This window comes from Chrysemys picta, chromosome 18, assembly GCF_011386835.1.
Source record: "Chrysemys picta bellii isolate R12L10 chromosome 18, ASM1138683v2, whole genome shotgun sequence".
NCBI classification, from domain to species: Eukaryota; Metazoa; Chordata; order Testudines; family Emydidae; genus Chrysemys; species Chrysemys picta.
Window position 1 is genome coordinate 3,035,494 of NC_088808.1, and position 16,946 is coordinate 3,052,439.

The 16,946-nt window shown below is 54.4% G+C and overlaps 1 protein-coding gene across 1 annotated transcript; it reads left to right on the top strand.

Moving 5' to 3' along the window:
* The first annotated feature begins 338 nt into the window (after nucleotides 1-338).
* Nucleotides 339-10,651, top strand: LOC103306529 (lipocalin-15-like). The gene is made up of 7 exons (XM_024110374.3): nucleotides 339-578; nucleotides 3,390-3,529; nucleotides 4,564-4,634; nucleotides 5,904-6,014; nucleotides 7,412-7,513; nucleotides 8,131-8,152; nucleotides 10,470-10,651. The coding sequence occupies exons 1-7, from the start codon at nucleotides 483-485 to the stop codon at nucleotides 10,474-10,476; spliced, it is 549 nt and encodes a 182-aa protein (XP_023966142.2). The 5' UTR covers nucleotides 339-482; the 3' UTR covers nucleotides 10,477-10,651.
* Nucleotides 10,652-16,946: the final 6,295 nt, after the last annotated feature.

Genomic DNA, 16,946 nt, shown 5'->3' on the forward strand with positions numbered 1-16,946 from the left:
CAGGGGAACAACAAAGAGACTGATTTACACGGACACACCTGGAGACAAAGGGTTCTGTGTTGCTTCCTATTTCAGTGGGGCTTCAGCTGGGGGGAGGATAGAGAGACACCCAGGCAGTGTCCAGTCCCTCCCCCACCCCAGAATCCTAATGCTCCGCTGTCCAACCTGCTAGCTCAGGAGCTAAAGAGCCTTTTCTTTGTTGGGGCTCTCGGAGAACACGTTTTTCAGCCGTGGCTCAGGAATTAGACAAACCAGCTAATGCTGTCACCTGATAGCCCCAATTGTTATATCACGCTGCTGTTGCACAACCTGTTATGTAAAGGGTGGGATGGGTTGGGTGGTTAATTGTGGTTGGTGCCCTGCCTCCTGGCAGGCCCTTTGCAGAGGGCTATAAAGTCCGGTGCCCCATGGGAGCTGGCACATACCTTCCAGTACTCCCCAGGTTCTCCGTCCACGCAGAGAAGTGAGGGACAGTCGTGAAGATGACGGCCATGCTGCTGAGCCTTACGCTGGCTCTGCTCGGTGTGTTCCAGGCCCGGGCTGAGGTCCCCGTGCAGCCAGACTTCGATGCTGCCAAGGTAACACCCAACAGTCCTTGGTGGCAGAGTGAATGTTCACTCTCACACGCGAGGGGCTCCCTCTTCTGTTACTGGGATAGGCGCAGAGCCATGGAGCAGGCTTCCCCAGGCTGCTGTGCCGGCTTCTAGTCTAGCCTTGGCTCACAGGCAGCTCCGCCAAGATACCTCAGTAATGGCCTGCAGCACCTCTGCTGTTGCAGCCTGGGACCTCAAGCCCCTCCTCCCACAGCCCCCAAGCCCGATCGGCAGCACCTCCCTGCTATCCCAGCCCAAGTTCCCCCGGAGCTCCATGCCACTCCAATCCTGGGTGCTCCTGCAGCTTTGCCCATGCTCTTCTGGCACCCCCAGGCCAAATCCTGGGCTCTTGGCTCCAGGCAAACCCCGTTGATTGGTCCTTGTTTCCCAGGCAAGCACTGAGTAAAAACTTAGGAAGGATCTCCTGTTATTCCTGTCCCACCCTCCAACTCTGCCAGGGCAGGGCAGGGCAGGGCAGGGCTGGACACCGGCAGGGCTAGTCCATTCCAAGACTGGCTCTCCAGGGGCACCATTAGGAGAACACATTGCCCCTGTATGATGCTGCCTCGACTCTCTGGAGCTGGGGGGAGGATAGAGAGACACCCAGGCAGTGTCCAGTCCCTCCCCCCCCCCCCCCCCCACAGGCAAGGTCTCCCCTTCCTCCTGTGCTAGCCCCAGTGCAGAGACCCAGCAATGGCCCTGTAAAAGGTGAGTTGATACACACTGAACCCCAACCCACCCCTGGTCCAGCAAACTTGGAGGGAGCAGCTACTCCAGCTCTTGTGTCCTCGCGCTTCTTCTGAACCAAACATTAAAGCTTCTTTCTGGACCACTTAAGCAGGGGGCAAAAGGCTTCAGAGAGAGGAGTGAAGCAAGCCAAGGCCTGGCTGTAGCCCAGTAGGGTGTGAGGCCTTTCACCTCTAGGTCACTGGTTCGAGTCTGCTCCAGTGTGGTTGTCCCTGGAAGTCTGACAACTGTGTAAAGTGGGTTGGTCCGTCTCCCCAATGGTCATACCCAGCAGCTGCAGGGGGATACCCAGGCTCTCTGGTGGGCTTCACACTCCTTCCAGCTTCCCTTCCCAAATAAGGGGTGGATTTAAGAAAAAGAGCCGAGAATGGCTGGGGCTTTCGGAGCCGTCGCCTCGCAGGTCAGTCCACTCGTGGGGAGCGGATGGCTCACTCCGAGCCAGCTGGTTTACTAGGGAGTCAGAGCACCAGGACCTGCTGAAGCCTGGGACTGTGCTCTGTAGAGTCCTTGGCCAGACCCTGCTCTCCACTGGCACCTGAGTGAATCGGGGTTCGTGTCACTCGGCTGAGTCCTGTAGAGTAACTGAGCCCCCAGGCTGGGCCCCAGCACTCGCACCCCTGTGCAAAGCGCCAGCACACAGCCGAGGCTCTAATTCACCTCCTCTGGCCTCCCTCCCAAACAGCATTGTCAAGCCAGCTGGAGTGGCTCATGCCCATGGGTGGCAGCCTAGGGCAGACTGGTTAGAAGCAGGGCACAAACCCCAGCCTGGGTGTATGTTCTAGAATTAGATTTCACCCGCCAAATATCAAGTGTGAACTGCTCAGGCACTGTAACAGCCTCAGCATGGAGTCACAGACAGTCCCCTTGGGCACGCTGGTCTAGCTTGCCTTTGTCACAGATAGTCCCTTACACCAAAAATCACAACAATAGGCAGGCTACTCCCAGCCCCAAAGATCAGTCACTCAACCCAGGTCAATTGCACCCCAGATCTCTAACCAAAGACAATGCTTGTAACCGAGCATGTAATAAATTAACTAAATTATAACACTCAAAACCCAGTCGGAGAACACTTCAATCTCCCTGGACACTCAGTGACAGACTTAAAACTGGCAATTCTTCAACAACAAAACTTCAAAAACAGACTCCAACGAGAAACTGCAGAACTGGGATTAATTTGCAAACTGGACACCATCAAATTAGGCCTGAATAAAGACTGGGAGTGGCTGGGTCACTACAAAAACTAATTTCCCTCTGCTGATACTCACCCCTTCTTGTCAATTGTTTGACATGGGCCACCTTGATTGCATTGGCCTCATTAGCACTATAAAAGTGATTTTCCCTCCCTTGGTATTCACCCCTTCTTGTCAACTGTTGAGAATAAGCCACTTCCACCTTAATTGTATTGGCTCGTTAGCACTGACCCCCCACTTGGTAAGGCAACTCTCATCTTTTCATGTGCTGTATATATATACCTGCCTACTGGATTTTCCACTCCATGCATCCGATGAAGTGGGTTTTAGCCCACAAAAGCTTATGCCCAAATAAATCTGTTAGTCTCTAAGGTGCCACAAGGACTCCTCATTGTTTTTGCTGATACAGATTAACATGGCTACCCCTCTGAAACCTGTACTTTGTATCTGTTACCCAGGAGCAAACACATTTGAAATACAGGTGCATAGTCAATATTCATAACTTCAGATACAAAAATGATACATGCATGCAATAGGATACTCATATTCAGCAAACCATAACTTTTCCATTGACACCTCCCAAGATATGTTTTGTAGAAGATGCATCATAATTATACCATAATCCTATCACTATGGTGGATATGGGGTGCAGAGTGTCACAGGGATACTGCTGCTGACCTGTGTAAAGTGCTTTGGAAGAAAAGCGCTAGATAAGAGCTGTCACAATGAGTAACAACGGCAGTAAGGTTCTGGGTGCCGTTCCTGGGCGGGGCCAGTGCACTGAGCTGAGGGCTGCGGCTGGCAGGAGCTGGGCTGGCGGTCTCTTTTCCAAGCTCTCATCCAGAACACTATGCTGCAGTTCTCAGGGATGTGGCACATCATGGTAGCGGTGTCGAACTGCCCAATCTTCCAGAGCATGAAGGACTTGATGAAGACATCTGTAGCCATGATTACCGTCACACCAGAGGACAATCTGCATTTCAAAATTGGCTACCCCTTGTAAGTGATTGTAACATGCTGGCCTGGCCTGGGCCTGCCTGTCTCCCCCTACTGGCCATGCCTAGTAACTACAGTGGTTGGCAGCATCTGCAGAGCATTTATCTAGCTCAGCAGTTCTCAAACTGTGGGTTGGGACCCCAAAGTCATGACTTCATTTTAATGGGGTCACCAGGGCCAGCATTAGACTTGCTGGGACCCGGGGCTGAAGTTGAAGCCTGAGCTCCACCCTCACCTGGGGCGATGGGGCTCGGGCTGTGGCCCCCTCTCTCCCCACCTGGGGCGATGGGGCTCGGGCTCTGCCTGCTCCTCCCCCCCACCCCCAGGATCATGTAGTAACTTCGTTGTAAGAAGGAGGTTGCGGTGCAGTTTGAGAACCCTGCTTTCTAGCTCCATGGCAGAGGGTTGTGGTGCTGAAATTACCAGGTGCTCTCCTCACTGGGCACCATGGGTCACTCCGCGTATACCACCAGTTCCCATGGGACGTGGCCACAGCGGGATTCTTCTGCCAGAGAACAGGAATTTGGACAGTAACATTCCACAAATGAAAATCTCCACTAAATTTCCCTGCACCCCTCTGGTCAGGACGGTCTCACACTCCCACCCCTGGCAATGCCACATCCTCTCCCCACAGCTAGGACGGGCTTACGTCCCCGTCCCCCCCAGCAATGCCCCATCCACTCCCCACATCTGGGATGGGATCTTACTGCCAATGATGCCATGTCCCCTCCCCCAGCTGGGACAGGCTCACCTCCAGCAATGTCACATCCCTTTCCCACAGCCAGGACGGGCTCCCCCCCTCCCCGATCTCAGCAATGCTACGTCCCCTTCCCACACCTGGGATGGTCTCACACCCATCCCCAGCACTGCCATGTCCCCTTCCCCCCGCTGGGACAGGCTCATGCCCACTCCCAGCAATGCCATGTCCCCTCCCCAGGTCAGGCTGGGCTCACACATCACCCAGGTGATGCCAGGTGGTCTGGATGTCTCACATTCTGGTTTAACGTGAGCTTGTTTTGTCATTTGTTGTTTTTCAGCCCAGACGGATGTAAAAAAATTGATCTGGTCTTTGAGAAGACTGGGCAGCTGGGTCACTACACCAATTCGCGTACGTCCTGGGTGGCTGGTGCTCTCCACGCTGGCCAGCACAGGGGCAGGGGGCAGGGCACAGGGGGCTCATGGCTCATTCACATGGCTTTGCTGCTTGTTAGTTATATATTTTCAAAGAGCTCCTGGGCCAATTGCCAAATGGTGCCTGGAGCCAGTGCCATGGTTTGGGCATGACACACAACTGCACTGCCTTAGGGGAACCTATAGGGAGAGCTATACTGTAGGGCGGTACAATCCTGCCCAAGCTCCCCAGCATTCAGGGGAGCGCCCCGGAAGGGGCCACACTGAGGACTCTATGGCTGACTCTGAGGGAGAGGTGAGGAACAGGACCTCCTCCCACCTCCTCCTCTCCCTCCCCACCAGAGATGCTGGTGCTGGGGGTGGGGAGGTCAGCCCCAGCAATCCCTTTGCTTCCAGCTGATGGTTATCGCCTCAGTGTTGGTTATCCGAGCGGGACCCATCACCTGACGAGAGGTGAAGTTCTCAAGATGAGTCATGTTGTCATTACTGAGTGTGTTAAGAGTGTATGTGCAACTGCATGCTGAGCTTGCACACCCAGTTAGCACAACTGTGTGTGCAAATTAGAGCCGTGCCCAGAACCAGCCATTTGCAGAAGGTTCCCCAATCTGTGCCTTCAGTCCTAGCACCTGCCCAGGCAAACCACACACTTGGTCACATGCTTCTGTTCCACGCCAGTCTAGCCGTTTGCAGCAGCAGGGTCAGAGGATCTTTTTGGATCAGGTTGGCCTGAGCCAATGGGAGCAGCAGCCATAAGACACAGCTGTGATCTCCTTGGTTTCAGCACATGCCATCTAGCATAGGTGAGGTGGGACCAATTGGCACTGGCAGGGCTTGCCGGTGGAACGTGCCCCCTCTGGGCTCCCATGGGGTTCGAGGTTTATTAGGACTATGTGGGGATAGTCCCACGTAGCCATTGCCCAAGCTCTGATCCAAAATACCGCAGCAAAAAGCCATGTGCAAAGCGCTAGCACCCACACTAATAATATTTAGCCCTTATGTGGCTGTTTTCTCCAGCAGATCTCAGAGTGCTTTACAGAGGAGGTCAGTATCATTATCCCTCTTTTACAGATGGGGGAACTGAGGCACAAACGGACTTGCCCAAGCTCACCCAGGTCTTCTGAGTCCCAGGCCAGTGCTCTCTCCCCTAGGCAACATTGCCCCTCTCACAGCTGTTGGGTGGTGGTTGGGGAAGAAAGGGAGGATCTGACACAGCAGGATCTGGCCATCACCTGGTTTCTTTTTACAGAGATGGGCAAGAATGACCTGCGCGTGATGGAGACGGACTACACTCACTATGCCATCGTGTACACCTTCAAGGACAATGACGGGAAGAGCAGCACCACCCTGCAGCTCTACAGTAGGTGTTGGGAGAAGGGGACGTGGCCCACACACTGCAGGAGGAAACAACATTGAAATGAGCCAGGGAAGATGAGGTGGGATTGGTGAAGCTCCCAGCAGCTGAGCTGTCCCCACACACCTGGCCGAGGCAGGATTCCTGGCCTCTCTGTCCAGCATCACAACTAAAGCATCCGCACTAAGTTGCCTGTCTGAGTAATGCCCTGGCCCCTGCAGAGGCTTCCATGTATTTTACCATGTGAGCTCAGCTGGGAGACCTGGGTTTGCCCATCACTGGGGCCATTAGCCTTTTCTGCTGACCTTGGGCTGGACCAGACAGCGAACCCTGCCCCAAGGCCCACTCGTGGGGCAAACAAAACCCACTAGTTTAGAGCAGAGGTGGCACTTGAGCAGAGAGAAGCAAACTGACCAAACCCTTGGGACGGGGTAGTGTTAGTTCTGGTCGCAAGTGACCCATGAGCAGCTTAAGTTTTTCAGCTGTGTTGGCTGATGAACCATTTCCATGGAGTCAAGTATCAGAGGGGTAGCCCGTGTTAATCTGGATCTGTAAAAAGCAACAGAGAGTCCTGTGGCACCTTTAAGACTAACAGATGTATTGGAGCATAAGCTCTCGTGGGTGAATACCCACTTCGTCGGCAGACCAAGGACTCTCTGTTGCCATTTCCATGGAGAGTCCTTGGTCTGCCTTTTGCATGAGCGGTGTGTTGTGTTCAGTATTCAGACAGGTACTCAGCACTTGTGGTGACTTCAGCTCCTCAAGTGATGGGGCTAGCTAGATGGGGGAGTATGGAGATAGAGAATTGAGCCATGTTGGCTAGCTTTGACTGGCTACCAGCCACACCGATTTATTTCTGTTCTGGGCTGAAGGGAACTTTGAAATGTTTCCGTGACTATTTTCTAATAGTTGCTGTTTTGTAAATATTGGTGCCAGCAAACTCTTTCCCTAGACTATTCCTGAGAGCCAATCCTGAGGGCAGAGTGGCATTGCCACAACCCCAAGGGCACGCTGACACAACCCAAGCAAATGGAAGCGTTTTTACCAACAGCTCTTGCTAGCTGCTGGGTGAATGCTGGAAACCAGGGGATCCTGTAACGGGTCTGTTTGTTGGCAGCATGGCCCATCATGCAGGGGTTACACTGTCCAATACATCAAAGATTCGGTCTATTCAAGGGTCCAGAACACATTCCTCTCTCCAACCATCTAGCTGATCCTATATTCACACAACCGCCTCTCCGTCCGTCTCAGTTAGCGCAGCATTCCCTCACTCTCCTGGCATACGGCCTGTCATCATTTCATCAGCCCTCCGTTTGTCCATCCAGCTGCAAAGGAACCATGTCATGTGCTTTCACAAGGGTTGAGCTGGAGAGATTTGCTTTAATTCTGATCTCTGGCTGCAGGTAGAGTCCAGGAGGTGGACTCTGAGGTCATGAAGAGATTCAAGGAGCTCTACCCACCCATGGGCCTCACCGATAACATGCTGGTCGTCCTCCCAAAGTCAGGTAAATGCCACCAGTCACTGGATTCATTTCTCTCTAGGGTGACCAGATGTCCCGATTTTATAGGGACAGTCCCGATATTTGGGGTTTTGTCTTATATAGGTGCCTATTACCCCCCAACCCCTGTCCCGATTTTTCACCCTTGCTGTCTGGTCACCCTATTTCTCTCCCACCTGCACTGTCAGGCTTGGACTCTATTCAATTGCATTGGTCACAAAACACACCCCTGCCGGGGCTCAGGTCCTTCTGCCGATGGAATTCTGGTAATTCCAATACTTTTCTTAGCTGACTAGAGCAGTAGTCTCCGAAGTGGGTGCGCGCACCCCAGCGGGTGCGCAAGAGGATCCTTGGGGGTGCGCGGCAGGAGGAGCCCTTTTTTGTTGCTTGGTCAGGCAGGAGTCCAAGCGGTTTTCCTTTTTCTTTTTTGCTTCGGTAGTTCGGGCAGGAGTCCGAGCGGCGGTTTTTTTTTTTTCCCCTTTGGCGCGGCAGGGGGTGCGTGCTCAAAAAATTTTTACTGATAGGGGTGCGCGATCAAAAAAGTTTGGAGACCACTGGACTAGAGGCTCAGGCGGCTGCAGGGTGATTCTGCAACACTCACACCTCTCTCTTTCTTTTGACAGATGAATGTGCCAAGGCCCTCAGGTGAGTTGATTGGTTACTAGGCCAGGGTTCCTGCGGTGGGTTCTGGCTGGTCTCTGCACTGAACAGGGTCTGCTTCACATGCAGTACTCCATGCGTGTTACTGAGAAGCACATGGGCTGGTCCTCTGCCCATCAGTGAGACTTCACTGTACATCAGCTCTCTCTGTCAGAGGCACCCAGGAGAGCTGGATGGAAAAGGGGCCAGGGGTGGGGAGGGAGATGTTCTGCTGAAAATTTCACATTTTTGGCAAAACATTCTGACAGGTCACTGCGGTGTCTCATGGGAGTTGTAGTTTGGGTGTCTCATGACCCCACTGTATTCTACAGCCTGGGCTCCCTGGTTGGTCTGCATCTCCCATGATGCACCACAGTCTTTCCTCTCAGTCAAGAGAGGCTGTGCATCATGGGAGATGAAGTCCAGCACGGGCGATGGGTGGGAGAGGCCTGGAGGGTCACATGATCCTCCTCAAACACTGGGGTGGGGAGGGGGAGAAGGGGCCAGCAGCCGGCGGGGCCAGAGCTGGAAGGGAAGAGGCAGGTCCAGAGCGTCTCCACTTCTGGCCATGCTGCCCGGCTGCTGCACTCTCCCACGCTGCCCAGGAGGGGATGCTGCCCAGTGCAGTGCAGCGGGTCAGAGCCCCTCCACCAGGTAACGTGGGACGGGGAAGGGACGGAATGGGGAGAGCGTGGGGGCCCCAGGCTGGGGGTGGGGTGGGGAGAAGTCATGTAGGGGTGTCACATGGTGAGGCCACGTGCCCCCCTTTGGCTGGTACCCCCTTTGTGTCCCTCCCCACTAGTCGCCACCAGCTGGGGAACCCAGCTCAAAGTGGAGAATAGGTACATGAGGCACCCGGACTACAACTCCCATGAGGCACAGCGGCAGCATTTCTGAATTGAAAGTTTTGATTTTCATGCAAAAAGTGGACATTTCCATACAAAGGCATTGGGGGGGGGGTGGTTTAATCAAAAGCAGAATTTTACATCAGAAATAGTTCTGATGAATAATGTTGGAAGCCCCTAGTGCCCAAACTTCCCAGCCACCCTCCTCCCAGGCCCATAGATAGGGCCCTACCAAATTCACGGCCATGAAAAATGCATCACAGACCATGAAATCTGGTTCCCGCCCCCCATGAAATCTAGTCTATTGTGTGCTTTTACCCTGTTCTATACAGATTTCATGGGGGGGAGACCAGCGTTTCTCAAATTGGGGGTCCTGACCCAAAAGGGAGTTGCAGGGGGGGCACAAGGTTGTTTTAGGAGGGGTTGTGGTATTGCCATCCTTACTTCTGCGCTGCCGTCAGAGCGGGACGGCCAGAGAGTGGGCTGCTGACTGAGGGCCCAGCTCTGCGGGCAGCAGCACAGAAGTAACGGTGGCAATACCAGGCCGCGCTGCTGCTAGCGGTGGCTCTGCCTTCAGCTCCAGCTGCCCAGCTCTGAAGGTAACGCTGCCGCCAGCAGCAGCGCAGAAGTAAGGGTAGCAGAACCGCCACCCCCGCTACTATAATCCTACGACCCCCCACGACTCCTTTTTGGGTCAGGACCCCCACAATTACAGCACTGGGACAGTTCAGATTGAAATAGCTGAAATCATGAAATTTATGATTTTTAAAATCCTATGACCATGAAATTGACCAAAATGGACCATGAATTTGGTAGGGCCCTACCCATAGCCCCCCCTGGGAAACTCTCCCAGCATCCCTGGGCTTGGGTCAGGTGAAGGACAGGGTTGTCTCTGATCTAGTTATTCCAAGCCCTGCTCTGGATACAGAATGGGACGCAAGAAGCAAAGGGGAACTCCAGTTCTGTAGACTTCACTGGAGTAACCACCAGCATGGGACTTTCACCAGCGTGGGATCTGGCCCAAGGAGGTTGTCCAGTGCTTGGCACAGGTTGGAGGAGAAAGGAGGCTCTAACACCCTGGACACGGGATGAGGATATGCCCAGAGAGAGAACTACAGATAAACAGCACTAGGCATTAGAATGATGATGGGCATGGGGTGGGGAGGAGGTTCTTTACACCCTTCCAATCATAGAAATCCAGGACTGGATCCCATTGCAGCCTTGCTGGGTGGGTTTAGGGCCTGGGGTGGGGGCCATGCTCCACAGGCAGAGGGGTGTAACTGGGATCCATTGACCCAAGGGCTAAAATGCCTGTGCTGGTCACTGGTGACTGCGGATTGACACAACTGCACCTGTGATGTGAGTGTCTCAGCTAACCAGCACCTGGGGATTTCTCAGCTGGGCTAACGAACCCCGGTGCCCGCTCTGCACCTGCCTGTCCATCCCAGAACCAGTCTTCGTCTGTTACTGTCTTACAGCGGTTAAAGAGGACCCATCAGCTGCAGCTCCTCCAGCTCCGACTGATGGCAGAAGCGTCAATGTTCCAGAAATCCAGGCTGCTGCTTTGTCCCTCACGCTTCTCTCTTCCTCTGCGGCGAGTTGCTCTGTCTTGCTGCACTTGCAGTCTGGGCTCTGCAGGACTTGCTGCTTCACGAGGGGATTGCTCCTCTCCCTGCTAAATAAAGATTCAGAAGCTGCTCCCGGAGCTTGGAGTGTTTGTCTGGGGACCTCGTGGGAAGCCCTGGAGTCTGCACTGGGTTCTAGACCCCAAGGATAATTCTCCATACTGGGGCACTGGAGTGACCTTTAAAGGGGCCTCTTCCCCCTCCACAAGGCAGCCTTTGGAAACACCCCCTGGGCCAGGGGGTAAGTCTGAGTCACAGACACATTAGAGCCCATGGAGTGAATAATGGGGAGCAGGCTCCCCCTCCAGTCCAATTTACTGCAGTGAATCCCAACCCAGCCTCCTGATCTGCCAGAAGAAGCAACGCCAGGTGGGGCTGGCCTGGGAGCCAGGTGGGGGTGGAGTGGTCAAGGCCCAGATGCAGGAGGGGCGGGAGGGGGCTGGATGGGAGCAGGCGGGGCTGGACCTGGGCAGGGGAAGGGAGGGGCAGAGCTGGCCTGCAGAGGAGGAGGAGCTCCGCACAAGGCAGGACTCTGGCTGGCCAGCCGGCACCTTCCCCAGCCTGCTAGCAGCAGGAGAGGCAGCCGAGCGCCCAACCCCTGCGCCATGTGCCCTGCTGAGCGCCGTGCCCTGCTCTCCAGTCCAGTGGCACCTGTGGCTCCCAGGGTAAGTGCGCTCTGTTAATGCCAGAACAACTGTGCTGGCCAAAGGCTCCCGCCGCAGCCGCCAAGTTTAAGGCAGCACCTGGTTCATTACGCAGACCCATCGCATGACCAGCAGCAAAGCCCCTGCATCCCCCCCATGCACCTTCCAGAATGTCAGGCACCCCCCCACACCCCCAGCATCCCACCTCCCTGATCCCTGAGAGTTCTCGGTCCCTTCCCCGCAGTCCTGTCTGCAGCCCCTGCCCAGCTCCTGCTCCCTGACCACTGACGCCCCCTCCTCCAGCTGCCAGCTGAGGAGGGCGAGTGAGGCACTTTGGAAGCAGCAAGGGTTAACATGCTGCTGTTGACCATGAAGCCAGGCAGGGGATCCCAAGGCCACCCTCAGCTCCTGAGGTGATGGGAGAGGCAGAGCCAGTGGCTGCCGGTGGGGAGAGCCAGCACAGGGGGAAAACAAGCCCCTGCCCTCCCTGCCAGCCAGCTGCAGTCCTTGGCATCACCGAGGCCAAGAGGAGATTTGCCACTGGCTTCAATGGGAGCAGGATTGGGCCTGAGGTTTGCCACCAGAAGAGTTTAAAGATAAAAGGAAATTCCAAGCCAGGTGAGGAGGTGCCACCCTGCTCCTGTTCACACCCCTGCAGGGCCAGAAACGAAGACACCACAGCAAATTCTATTCAACTCCCTTCCCACCCAGATATCCCCCCACCATGCCCCTCAACCCTCATCATCCCTGCTGAGCTCCCCCGTATCCCCTTCTGTGTGGAAATCCCCCATTTCAAACCTATCTATGGGCCTTGTATAGCTCCCGTCACCTCACAATCATTAGCATATTTAGCCACTCCAAACCCCTGTGAGGCAGTGCTAGTACCCCACTGTACAGAGGGAACCCCAGGCATCTGGGGCGGGCCAAGCATTGAAACTGGGTCTTCCAAATTCCAGACCAGCACCCTAACCACTAGGTCACATGTCCTCACTAGCCCTCCCATCCCCACTCTTCCCAAGTGCAGAGAAAGGCACCTTCCCCCTTTCCACTGGGTAGGCAGATGGCAACCTGTGATGGGTTCCCCCCCGGGGTGCCACTTGGAAATGGGGTACCACTGAATTCACTTGACCCACCAGCCTGGGCTCCCTTTCACACTGTGGTGCTGTGATAAGTTGCCAAGCTTTCCAAGTCTATTCTTTCACCAGCATTTACACAGATAGGGACACACCCAGCTGCAGCTTCACACACATGCTGAGATCAGCTCAGCTAAGGCACCTCCCAGCTCCGAAGGCCCGCACCCCCCTCTGGAGTGTAAACCCAAAATTATACCGGTTTACGCTGCACAGGAAACAACAGTATAAATTCGCCCCCTCCCTCAGTGTGGAGAGAGATATGCAACAGCTTTCTGCCCCAAGTTATAATTTCCACACACTGGTTTTAGACAAAACAAAAACAAGTTTATTAACTACAAAAGATTTTACGTGATTATAAGTGATAGCAAACAGATCAGAGCAGATTACCTTAGTAAATAAACAAAACCAGAAACTGATCTTAACACACTAGATAGGTAGGATATGAATTAGCAAATTCTCACCCTGAGTGATAAACAGGCTGGCAGATTCTTAAGGCACAAGCTGCCTTGGCTTTCCCAGGTTTTCATACACAGGCTAAAAATCCCTTTAGCCTGGGACCATCACTTCCCACAGTTCAGTCCTTGACCCTCAGGTGTTTCCAGGTGTGGTGTTGTAGGGAGAGTGAGGTCCCATCATGATGTCATTGTCCCTTTTTATATCTTCTTCGCACTTGCTGGAAAACTCTTTTGCAGTAATCTGGGTCAAACAGTTCCCATTGTGTAGTGCTATCTCGGAGAGGTTTCTATTGTACACAGTTCCTGGGGTAATCCTGGTGCATGTGTGCATTTCCTCCATAAGCCATTAACATTGTTTGGCCTTTTTATTGTTGTACCTGAAAGGCTGTTTGTGAGTGTTTTCAACCTCACAACATGTTTCAGTAACACATACGTAGCCAAACTTCGTAACTTCACACACGACAATAGCACATACAGCCCAATGAGATACTAATGTCTAGCAGATCCAGACTTTTAGAATGAAACCTCACAAGGCATACTTTGTACAAAACATATCCTAATTACATGATAGTGGTGAATATTGGGGTGCCAGGTGTCACACACCCCAGTTAGGACGGTGCAGGCAGATGCTCCCCTCTAGTGGCTGGCTGGCACCTGGGGAGAAGAGCCTCCTATAGCTCCTAGTTAATGGAGCTACACCTTGAGTTCAAGCCGTAGCAGCAGTTCACCTTTTTAGTTCAAACCCCACTGTCAGCCCAAGTGGGGCTCATTGTACAGGCCGACCCTCACTGTGCCCCATCTTCAACGTTGGTGCGAGGAGGGAGGCTCTTCTGTGGGTGGGTGCTGTTGTTGACTGGGGTGCAGCAGCTGCTGGTTGGATAGTTCTAATGCTGGCGTCTGGGGCGGTGGCAGGGACCAGGGCTGGCTCCAGGCACCAGCCCACCAAGCATGTGCTTGGGGCAGCACCTGGAGGGGGGCAGTGCAGTGCGGCGATCCAGCCTGAAAGCGGGGCCACGACTGGGCTCGCCGCCCTCCCCCGGCGCTCCGGCCGGTCGTGGAGAGCGGGGCCCTGGCCGGGCTCTCCGCCCTCCTCCCGGCACTCCGGCCGGTCGGGGAGAGCAGAGCCGCGGCGGGCTCGCCGCCCTCCCCCCGGCGCTCCGGCCGCCGGGGAGAGCGGAGCCGCGGCGGGCTCGCCCACGGCTGGGCTCAGCGCCCTCCCCTGCCGCACTCCCCGCCGGGGGCGGGGGGCGGCGAAAGGCTTTTTTGCCTGGAGCAGCAAAAAAGCCAGAGCTGGCCCTGGCGGGGAGGGGCTGCTGAGTGGGCCTGTACAGACTCGCCAGGATGATTTCAGCTCCTCACGTCCCCGGCCCATTCTGCAGCCATTCTCCATGCTGGACAGTTTGGACTCCTCAGGTCTCTTACAGGGCTGGCTCAGCCCACTGCCCCTGTGGATCTTGTCAGCTCCTCTACCGCAATGGCTATGCCCCAGGAACTTGCCTGTTTGGTGCACATGGTGGTGCTTGTGCTGTGAAGCCCCTAAGCCAGGAAACTCCTGGCCCAGGAATCTACCAGCTCTGCCAGCAAATCAAGTAGAGCTTCCAAATGTCAGGAGAAGAATAGTTGGGGAGGGGCAGGTGGGGGAATCATTAAACTCCCATGCTCCTGCTCCCCATGTCTGCTGAGGAGTGAATGGGCAGGCGTCTTGCTGCTCCCGTTCTCTGCATCTCACAGTTCTTCAAAGCTCTTCCTCAAGAGAAGTAATGATGTGAAAAGTGAGCAGAGGGAACAATGGGCTGCCAGGTCCTTAGCATGAGGGGGGAGGTTACTGATGTCCTCTAAGAAACGTGAGGTGGGTGATTGAAGATCAGGGGGTGTCCTCACCTTGGAACCATCCAGTAGGTGGGGAAAGGGGTGGATTCCACGGCAATGCCTGCTGGCCAGAAGCATTGGCCTGGGGATGAGCTGTCTCTGGCAGAGGAGAGTTAGTGATGCCCAGAGAAAGGGCAACTCCATCCAAAAGAGGGAAACCACCACGACCCTCCAGGTAACTGGATGGCAGAGGGTGATGCTGAAATACACCAGAACACCACAGTGTTCCCAGCAGGAGGGAAGACTGGATTCAAACAGCCTGTACAAATGTCAGTTAGGAGAGATGGGCTGCAGCAGAAGTTGGACTCCACAGCTCCAGCTGTGGGAGGTCAATGCTGTCCAAAGGGCCCTGTCCTTGGGTGCCTCAACAAACAGCTCAGTAGCCCCCCAAGCCCTCCGGCTGGCCCCCAACCAGTGGGCAGAATTTGGCCCTCTGCAAAGGGCTGGAGCAAGGGCTGTGCACCAATGAAGACCCTAAGTCCTGTTTGGAAGGGTTAAGTGGGAGCCAAGTGCTGCCAGGCCATGGGGTGCATGGGCCTCATGCTACCTGCACAGGGGTGAATTTCATGCAGGTGAGTGGACTTGGTGACGTGTTGGCAGGAGGCAGAGGACATGGTCTCCCAGAGCTACTAGGCTGCTGCAGAGGCTGGCACCCAAGATTTGGGCTTCTCCATGGAGCAGCATCTGGCAAAGTCAGTGACTTCCAGAAAGGCTGAATTCATATGTGAGGCAGAGATGAGCAGAGATGCGTCTGAGTTCGCTCCTTTGGGCTGGGATGCAGAACACCCAGTGTAAGATAAGGTTCCTGGAGCGGGTTTTGTCTGAACCTCTTTAATTTGGTGATCTCCAGTCCTCACCAGGCCCTGCCAAGATCCCTGAGCAGCCAAGGAAAGGGAAGAACAAGGCGAGGCCCATTTTCCTTTCACTGCCACCTGGAAAAAAGTCCCTGAAATTTTCCAGCTTGAACACACTGCAAATGTCCAGTGGGGCTTAAACCAAGCTGTCCTCCCTCTGCCCCCTGCTTCCCCTTGGGAACTGAAGAGACCATCCTCTGTGCGTTGGGTATGAGAACATTCACTGCTGTGTGATTAGAAACACCGCCTCAGCTGATGCCAACAATAACTCTCTTATCTCCATGGTTGCACAACCTGTGAGTGGCAGATTGGTGGGTGGGTGAGCAGAGGGGCTGACTCTGACACCTGCTTTGGTTCTATAAAGCCAAGAGTTCCAAAGGAGTTGGTATCTTCCTTGGAGACCTCGCCACATTTCCCAGTCTTTGCTGAGACACGAGAGGGGACGACTGCAAGATGAAGGCTGTGATGCTGAGCCTGGGACTGCCCCTACTCTACTTGATTCATGCTGAAGCCCAGGACACATTGATCAAGGAGCAAGAGAAGGTAACATACATAGTTCCGGGGACGGGAAGGTAGCACTCACCAAGGTCTGATTGTTCTGGCTAAGCATAGAGCAAGCATCATTGCACCCCACCCAGGTGCTGGGGAGAAGATGGAGATGTATGCAGTCCCTAATGGCAAATACACCCTTGATTCATCTGCAGCCCCAGCTGAAAAGCCATCCAAGCAGCCCCCTATACAATGGCTTCCTTTAACACTCTGAGCTTATTCCTGCCTTTGGTCCCAGAGCTGGATCCTTGTGCTCAATAGGGGGATCATAGAATATCAGGGTTGGAAGGGACCTCAGGAGGTATCTAGTCCAACCCCCTGCTCAAAGCAGGACCAATCCCCAGACAGATTTCTGACCCAGATCCCTAATTGGCCCCCCTCAAGGATTGAGCTTACAACCCTGGGTTTAGCAGGCCAATGCTCAAACCACTGAGCTATCCCTCCCTCCCCATTCCTCTCTTCTGCAGACTGAATAATCCCAGTTCCCTCAGCCTCTCCTCACAAGTCATGTGCTCCAGCCCCCTAATCATTTTTGTTGCCCTCCGCTGGACTCTTTCCAATTTTTCCACATCCTTCTTGTAATGTGGGGCCCAAAACTGGACACACTGCTCCAGATGAGGCCTCACCAATGTCGAATAAAGGAGAATGATCACGTCCCTCAATCTGCTGGCAATGCTCCTACTTATACAGCCCAAAATGCCATTAGCCTTCTTGGGCTGTATAAATAGGGGCATGGGGATGGGATGGGTGAGGCACGGAGGCTCCATTTAATCATGGTGGCTCAGCTACAGAAAGAGTATTTGCAACTGTGGAGCCAGCAGGGGGC

Bases quoted from the DNA above. Each gene is read 5' to 3' on its own strand.
- LOC103306529 (XM_024110374.3), top strand. From the start codon at position 483: ATGACGGCCATGCTGCTGAGCCTTACGCTGGCTCTGCTCGGTGTGTTC. The intron at 579-3,389 runs GTAACACCCAAC...ACTATGCTGCAG, and splicing joins CAGACTTCGATGCTGCCAAG to TTCTCAGGGATGTGGCACAT. The intron at 7,514-8,130 runs GTAAATGCCACC...TTCTTTTGACAG, and splicing joins GGTCGTCCTCCCAAAGTCAG to ATGAATGTGCCAAGGCCCTC.